Consider the following 9263-nt stretch of genomic DNA (forward strand, 5'->3'; position numbering starts at 1 on the left):
TTCGTCCACATCATCATAAGTAAAAGTTTTACTTAGCTTTCACTATATATTTTCCACCTTAAATGTGGAAAAAAAAATTAAAAGTTGAGGTGATAAAATATGTAGTACTCCCTCCTCCATCCTAAAATATAACTTTAGAATTTTTCTTAACAATTCAGACCGCATGCAACAAACAAAAGAATGCTCTCGAGTCCTAATAGTTTGTTACCCTGGTATCGTACGTATAGTATAGAATGCTCGTGGGCATCTTGCTGCCAGATCACACCACGAGAGAAATAACAAATTTTCAGCTGTACAGATAAAACAATCTTCAAATAGCAGAAAATCTCATGTTTTGCGATAGGTAGGACTTCATGATATTTGGCTTGCACTCGAGTCTATTGAACCATTCATTGTCGCAGAAAACCCTAATATTTTTCTGGTCATGACCGGGTGGGTAGTGGAACGATATGTTCATCAGCTTGTCGCAGTTCTCAACAAGAAGCGCCAGCGACGACTTAAATTCACAAGGCAGCTCACATATATCAGACAATTCTGGCAGATCACTGAGATCGAGATATGTAAGCCGAGGGAAGATCACATGATCTGGTGGATTCTCCGCAAGCTCCTTATGGTCGATCAACCGTTTAAACTGTGGGCAATCATGAATGCCGAGTTCCTCGAGGTACCCAAGCTGCAATACCCATGTGGCGTGCGTCAATTTTGCACATTTCTTGATGTCAACCCTTCGAAGGTTTCTCGCCGCATTCAGCCATATTACTCTCTCCAGCACATTGAGATTTTCCAAGCAGAGATGTTCCAGGTTTTGGATCAGCTCCTTTCCATCAGACGTGGCCACAAGCTCCTGCAAGATGTCGGAACTAGAAATGGCTAGTTCTCCCAGATCATTGGAGAACGGTTGCAGTTCGGCGATCATGTATCTGCTGGTGGCCGGCTGGGGTTGATCATGTCCAGGCGAGATTGGATTGATGAAGCTTAAGCAGAGCGACCTTATTCGCACTTGCTTCTGCATCAACTGCTTCAGAAATGCCCTATTGTCACGCGTCGCATCCAGGCAAATCCCAAGAATCTTCAACTTCTCCGATGCTCTAGCTTCGGCCAGTTCACCCAGAAAATTGTAAAGGCCACCAGCAGCAGATTTTGGACGGTAGGGATAATCGATGCTGCTGCAGAAAAGGTCCAGCACCTGCAGGTTTACGAGCTGCGAGATCAATCCTGTCGGTATCTCGCCAAGACTGCAAGACTGCCGCAGATGCAATTGCTTGAGTTTCGACAGTTTCCCGAGTTCAATTGGCAGCCTAGACATACTCCCTCCTTTGATGCAGAGGTATTCGAGCTTATGCAGCTCACAGATCTCCATTGGAAATGTATCTAAAGACACCAGTTCCAGAAAGGTGATGTTTGTCATCTGGCCGATGGACGAAACCATCCACGGATCAAGGTAGGAGTGATTGCTTTCCATCGCAAGCATCTCAAGCTCAGGCCATGTATCCTTGGGAGGCCATTCTTCCCGAGTCCAATACCCGTTGTTCATTTTGCGTATGGTTGCATCCTGCACCCATGCTCGATTCAGCACGCTCCACTTCTCACCTCCAGGGCCCCTTACAATCCACAGCGCCATGTCGCGGATGATGTCGTGCATATCAACAGAATAGCTTCCAGCGCTCTCCAGGAGCGATGCTCCCTGCAGGGAATCGATGACAGACTCTCCTCCTTCAAAACCGTTGGCGGGATCCAAGAAACCAAGCCCCATACACCACCGGATGAGTCGCTTCTTCTCAATGTAAAATGGAGGGAACAGGGTGCACGCCAGAAAACAACCCCGTGCTTCGTCGTCACGTAGTCCATCGAAGCTGTACCTTAGGATGTTGAATATGTCATCGTCTCCAACTAGGTTATTATGGACCTTTGACTTCTCCAACCTGTTGACTGCATCCACCCACAGCTTATAATTCTTCTTCGTGCACATGGATCGACCGATGACGCACAGCACTAATGGCAGACCACCGCACATTTCGGCTACCTGATTAATGTAGTAGTAATAGTAGTATCCATGTAAGTAAGTTAGCACAAAAACCAGTGGAATACATATGTAGTATGTGTGTGAGATGAGGATTAAATTACCAGACCTAGGAGAAAATTTAAATTCTAAAACCAGCTATAACCAGTCTTCAATTTTAAAATTTATAGGAAACTGCATGAATCTAGTTATGTCTTTTTTTTGGGGGGGGGGGGGGGGGGGGGGGGGGGGTTGGGGGGGTTATATGGAAGACGCATATGCGGAGATCACGGTTGCCACGACTACCACGCACTTCGATATTGTTGAAATAACGTGAAATCGAGCAGAGGAATGGGTGCGCCGTGCACGTACTACATGGGGGAAACGCGAGCGCATGGCCCATTGGCCCTGCGCAAGAATTGGAGAGAAGACAGAGGGAGAGGGAGAGAGAGAGAGAGAGGAAAAGAAAAAATGCAGAGCAGCACGCGGACAGCAACGGCTGCCTGCCTACCTCCCTGCCACCCCTTTTTCTCCTATGTGCACGTCCTTCATGCTCAGCCCAGGACAGGTATCTCTTCCTCTGTCTCTGTCTTCTTCTAGTGTGCTGCTATATATATATATATGTATATATGTATATATATATATATATGTATATATGTATATATATATATATATGTATATATATATAGAGGGACGCGCTAAACCGCGTATAGGGTGCGTAATAACTAAACTACTCCCCTCACAGCACCCCCTCCCTCAACCCCACCCCCACCCCGTCCCCCCTCCCCCCTCCCCCCACCCACCCACCAATCCCCTGCACCTTTTCAAAATAATGTGTAGTAAAGTTATTACTAAAGCTTAGAAAATGGCACATTACACTATAAGTAAATTAGTTACTATACATAGAAATTTGATGGTGCAACACCACCCGCACCCCACCCCCTCCCAGTCGTCGCACACAGGCCGCACAAAGCCAAGATTGGATTGTTAGTAACAATATTACTAGCAATATCTTTATTTTCTGTGAGTAAAGTGTATATATATATATATATATATATATATATATATATATATATATATATATTACTTGATTATGTTGTTCTGATCTGTCAGTAAATGAGTTACTGATGATTCTTTGGTTTGATTCCGCACTAACCAACCGAGAAAGATTTTTAGTTTGTGTGAGTAAAGTAGTTACTGATGGTATTGTCTGTCATTAAAGGAGTTACTGAAGATTATTTGGTTTGCTTGTGCACTAACCAACCGAGTAATATTTTTTAGTTTGTGTGAGTAAAGTAGTTACTTAATTATGATGTTTGGTCTAGCAGTAATGGAGTTACCGAGGATTATTTGGTTTGCTTCCGCAATAACGAGCCGAGTAACGCGTGTGTCACACCTGTAACCTCTGAAGGATTGACTTAGTAACTCATTTACTATGACTATATGAATATGTCGTTAGCAAAAAATGTACTATTGTTGATAGATGCTTGCAGAATCTCATCCTCGCTCGCACTGTCATCATGGAGGGAAAAGCTACGTGCGATTTAGTAATTATCTTACGATAAGAACCTCATTTTTTCAGTTAGCAAACAATTTACTATTGATTTAATTAGTGCGCAGCGATGATTTTTGCCCTTATTAACTTATGGTTTTTTAAATATATTAATTGAGTCGGTAGTAAAATTTTTACTGGACGTTAAAATTACTATTTCTGGAAGGTTTGATAGTGCATTGTGCGCTGTAATTTCGAAGGTTTTTTTTAAATGTTATTTTTATAAAAAAAAATGGGAATGTAAGGAGGTAGTTATGGATCCGTGGACTCCCGATCCGGAAAAAACGCATTCCATACAAGGCCGAGGAGGTAGTGTGTTTATTCCTCACAGAGGGCTTTCAAAGTCGAGAGAAAAAGCTTCGCTGGAGATGAGTATGTAGGGCTGGGGGATGCAGATCTCACGTTTTCAGGATTCTTTGAAACAATGGTGGCTGACCGTGGATTCTGAAGCCACCGTCACCGGCGGTAGGCTGATCAGTCCGGCGTCGTCGAAGCAAGCCCTTCAGGGGACGCAGAATCAGGTCGTCGGCTCGCCCCTCCGGTGTCCTCTGTCACAAGCCCACGGTCGCCGGGACCGCCACCGCCGTCTGCGGAGCGATAAAAACAGAAAGGATATGGAAGATGGGGAATCAATCCGATTGACTGGTTAGTCCAAGAAAAAAAAAAGCGTGCCTTTAGGAAAACGTTCGTTGCTATCCATCGAGGATCAAAAGAATATTATTAAAAAAAAGCAATTTAAATATTTACTACAAATTAAAATAATTATCATGGATTCGACATTGGCCTTTGTTGAATATAAATAATAATTAAATAGGGTGGCAAATATTATGATTATGGATAGATTTTTATAAAACTCAGTACTATTATTTGTAATATATATAAAATATAAAAGGACTTTAGATTAAAAAAGCAACATATGTACATGCATACGGAAATTTTGTAGCGGCTGATTCATAGTAATTAAATTACTATCAGTACAGATATGGAGGGGTTTGGGCAGATAATTAAACAATCAACCAAGGCATCTCCTATAATAAGTAATTAAATAAGGTGGCAATGATTATGATTATGAATGGATTTTATAAAACTCAAAACAATTATTTCTAACATATTTAGCGGCTAATTCATAGTAATAAAATTACTATTGGTATAGATACTGAGTGGTTTGGAGGATAATTAGAAATAAGAACCAACGCTTCCCTTGTAGTAAATACATTGCTACAATGAAAATAGTTCTTCATGTAGTAAACCGGTTACTAACCAAATTAAAGGTTTGGATAGACTGAAAAAGGTGCGCCAGACTGGGGGAGGTGGAGGGGTCCATCATAGTAAATACTTTACTACAATGACAATACGTGTAGGGAGAGGGAGGGGGACGCGAGGGAGGGGGGGCACCAAGTTGGTTGAGGGGAGGGGGTGGGGGTGGGGGTGGGGGGGGGGGGGGTTGGGTGGGTGCGTTGTATTACAACGCACCCCATCTGTAGTATAGAGTGTGTGTGTATATATATATATATATATATATATATATATATATATGCTTCTTTGCACTCTGCTGGTGCTTTGGAGTTTGGTGAAGGGACCTCTGATGATCTTCTCTGGTTTGCAAACAGTACCTATTCCCTCCTCTCCCATCCTGCTTCACTTCTCTGCTCTGCTTTGTAAGGCCTTGTTTGCTTAGGCCAGGGAAGGCAGGGATCAACCCCAGCCGGAAAGAATCCTGGTCCTGGCCCATGCATGCAAAAGTTTGCGTTCGGTTATCTAGTCGGGATTACAGTGCACCAATGTGGCATTCAGCCTCAACAACAAAAACCGAATATTCTTAGCCAAGGACGCAAACCGCGCAGCCTACTCAAGACCGCGGACTAATTTGAGCCACTGGTTCCTCATCAGTTTTGCAGGTGGGGCCCACACTCGAGCAACGCGTCGTCAGGGAAGGGAGATGGAGGAGAGAGACCTCGTCGCCGTCGTCGATCATCCCCGCGCTCCACGCTGTCGTTGACCATCACCATGCTCCATGCTGCTGAGCTTGTCGGCCAGGGGAGGATAGTTGTCGAGCGCTCGCCGGCTCGATAGGGAAGCTCGCTAGTCCACGCTGCCACTGGGAGCCCTTACTCCGCTCGACACCAGACCGCGCCGGCGCCGGGGAGCCCCTACTCTGCTCAACGCTGGACCGCGCCACCCTGACCTCGTCGCGGAGAGGGCAGGGCAGTGGAGAGGCGAGGAAGACGACGACGGATCAATCATTGGTCTGCCGCCGAGCCGCCTTAAGTGCCACCTCGCCCCGTCCACCCCATTCTGAGCCGCTGCGTCCGGAGGAGGAGGAGAGGCATGGCGGCCGGAGGAGGGGGGGAGGCGCGGCGGAGGAGAAGAGAAGGGGAGAGGGAGCCGACGGAGAGGCAGAGGAGTCGAGCACAAGGTCGAGCCAACGCCGATTCGGAGCCGGCGCTGTTGCCGCATGGACCACCCCACCGGCCGCCGCTCCGCCCCGGCGCTCGCTTTCTCCGGCCTCGGATTTGCCGGTGGGGGAAGAAAAAGAGAGGAGACAGATGGGAGGGGAAGATGAAAAGGTAAAGAAGAAAGAAAGAGAGAGAGGGGAAGATGAAAAGTAAAAAGAGATGGTATTGGTGGGACCCACTACAAGAAACTTGCACTGTGGAACATGTGGCTTAACACGTTCCTCGTTCGTCTAGGTGGGCATGTGAGGAACAACAAATATGAGGGACACACTGTGAACGCCCTAACCAGGCTACCCTCACCTGGAAAAATATCATCTTACCAACAGGAGTGCAAGGGGCATTTAATTATTTGCCACTTTTAAAATGTGACAATTAAGAATTTACCACCGCAACAGCAGTGGCGGGCGTCGGTGCACCAATATGCGGCGTGGCGGCCACGCTGCAGTGCACACGCCTCCCAGACTACTGCTTTTGTTCTGTGCACCGTGCTGAAAAATGTTTCTATCTGATGAAATGAGAATATGAGATAATGCATGCCAATGAGTTTCAGACATGACATGGGTGCTTCATGGAACAATCAGAGATTGTGGGCTGAATATCAGTGCAAAATTGTGCTCAACTACTGACTACAACCTGAACATTTTGTGCAGTTAAACATGATGGATCCATGCCCATATCTATTTCAGAATGTTTGTTCAGTGCCTTTATGTATACCTAACACTACCAAGTTGTTTTGTCTAAATGTATTTTAGGGTTTGGATTCATTGGCTTCTATCTTTGGTACTAGGTGATGGCCTGAAGAGTTGTGCCATTGTCTCATTATCTGATCGTCTAATGTCTTGCGTGGCATTAGTAGGTTTCAGATTTCAATTATGAGCATTTGTATTTGTAGGTGTTGGATCTAGTGCTCAGGCTATGTATCTACCATCTGTTTGAAATTGGGTTTCTCCTTTAACCTTGATACCAATACATTTCAGTGGAATGAGATTGTATTGTTTTACAGATTTTACTTGTCACCAATCTGTGAATTTGGGACCTTCATATTTGTAATACTCTCTTGGGAATTTGTTCTTGTTCGTTGAGTTCAACTTCAACCTAAGCTGTGAATTTAGAACCAGTGAATGAAATTATAGGACTACACATTTTTCAGACAGATTATAGGACTGTACTCTTTCAGAAGCCAATACGCTGAATCCCAGCCAAAACGAACACATAGTTTGAAGAGTGGGATTAGGGGCTGCAAACCCCAAAGGGTTTCAAGAGTGGGATTAGGGGAAGCAATCCCTCCCTGCTTTGGTTCTCCTTAGGGAATGTGGCACATGGTCTCAAGAGTCAAGAGTTGGCAGCAACAAGTATAACGTTGGTGACATTCCATAGGTTAAATGGGCGTCTGAAAATGGTGGTCGCCTTGCTTAGCTTTTGTCATCTTTAGAACTACGCACGCACATGCTTCGAATTCCTTACCTCACTAAAATCCTATTAAAAACGCACCCGTGTGTATATAATATTTGTGGATTGTTGAAGTCATGACTTGTAGGTGAATATTAATTTTCCATATTAAGCAAATTGTAACGAGGCACAAACTAGACTAAAAACAAGTAGAATAAGGAATATTTCATTACCTGCCTGGCAAGCTCTGGAATCCTAGTATCAGCATTGATGGTAGCACTCCCAACTTTATCCTCGAAGAGCTTGAATGCATCTTGTTGATCTAGGCACCCCATTCTGATGGTAACTCCTTGGCGTGCCATGCTGACACATACGGCCTCGCTTCGTGATGTCAATACAACCTTACGTTGATTCCCCCGTCCAAGGGGCAACGGGATGCCGACAGCCTCCAAATCAATGTAGTTCCACAGGTCATCCAGCAGCAGCAAGAATTCCTTGTTGCGAAGATGGTTGCACAGGACGGTAGCACGGTTGGTGACACTGAGCGAAGGAGGCAACACCAGGCTCGTGCCCTGTGCAATGCTGTCCTGAAGCTTGGCGATATCGCAGCACTTGCCAGCCTCAGCGAGAACAATATGGTCCAAGGTTTGTACTCGTGGATCGCGCGCGAGCTTGAGAAGCGTGGTTTTGCCGGCGCCGCCCATGCCCCACACTCCTAGCACGCCAGGAGCTCCGCCGCCGTCTTCCCGGACAAAATCTAGGACGCTGGTCAGGTGAGGTTTCATTGCCTGGATCCCAACTCCCCATGTGCCGGCCGCTGCCGTGTCGAGGATTGACTGGGCAAGCTGGCCGTTGTCGAATTCTGCCGCCGGTGGAGGTAGTAGAGGAATCGGAATCGGAATCGGATGGGGAGCAGCACCCGCCTCCTTCAAGTGGCCCTCTCCTTTGGCGATGAGATCCTTGACTTTTTCTAGCTCCAGATCTGCATCCCTGCCGATGGCGCAGAGGTGCCGGACCACGTTGATCCGGGGTAGGAGGCCCTGGACCCCCACGCTCTTCACAGATTCATGTCGGCGCTTTATCTCCTCCACCTTGTCCTTGCATCCAGCCGCCCGCTGCAGCCAACCCGAGAGCACTGCGGACGAGGGTTTGGGATCCAAAATCCCCAGCTCGCCCAACTGATCTTGCAGCTTGGAGAACTCATCGACGAGTTTCTGCACGCGCCTTTCCGCATCGAACGGGTACCCGTAGACCTGGGCGATTGGATCCCACAGCTTGGTGACCACAAGCACGATCAGCGAAACGATGATGCCGGGGACGATGGTCCAAGCGGACACCATGATCCTCTTTTCTCTGGTTTTGCTGGTGATCGTCTGACTCTACCGTCTAGCGCTCAGAGTGCAATTAATGAAGCTTGATGGTATCGTCGTCATCATACTCATACGTACTACTCACACAGTACAGAGTATTATATTGTTTGCTTCCCTATTTCTGTATTCTTGCGTGTCCAAGACTTTATTATATTGCTCTCCTCTTGATAATAAAACCATAGTTGACAATCGCTATGGTTAAGAGTAAACTAATAAGCGGAGTACGTACGTGCACTTGTTCAAACAGGAAAAAAAATCCTACTAAAGTTTGAATTTTTTTTTCTTAGTCAAACATAACAAGTTTATAAAAAAATGTAGCAACATTTTCAATGTAAAACAAATACTATATTATTAAAATATATTAAAGTTTATAATTAATATAACTAATTTGGTGTTGTGGATTTCTATAAACAAGGAAGGTAGCCCGCGCATGTGCGTAAATTTTTTTTTACGAATGTCCATGTGTGGATGGTTTTCTATCAAAAATATTCTTTCAC

General features: G+C 45.6%; 1 protein-coding gene across 1 annotated transcript; it reads right to left on the reverse strand.

Annotated features, from left to right (window-relative positions):
• Positions 1–9: 9 nt before the first annotated feature.
• Positions 10–8821, reverse strand: LOC127756468 (probable disease resistance protein At1g61300). The gene is made up of 2 exons (XM_052281796.1): positions 7630–8821; positions 10–2023 (listed from the first exon to the last, which is right to left on the reverse strand). The coding sequence occupies exons 1-2, from the start codon at positions 8734–8736 to the stop codon at positions 311–313; spliced, it is 2820 nt and encodes a 939-aa protein (XP_052137756.1). The 5' UTR covers positions 8737–8821; the 3' UTR covers positions 10–310.
• Between the last annotated feature and the right edge of the window lie 442 nt (positions 8822–9263).

This window comes from Oryza glaberrima, chromosome 12 (genome assembly GCF_000147395.1).
Source record: "Oryza glaberrima chromosome 12, OglaRS2, whole genome shotgun sequence".
In the NCBI taxonomy this organism is placed as follows: Eukaryota; Viridiplantae; Streptophyta; class Magnoliopsida; order Poales; family Poaceae; genus Oryza; species Oryza glaberrima.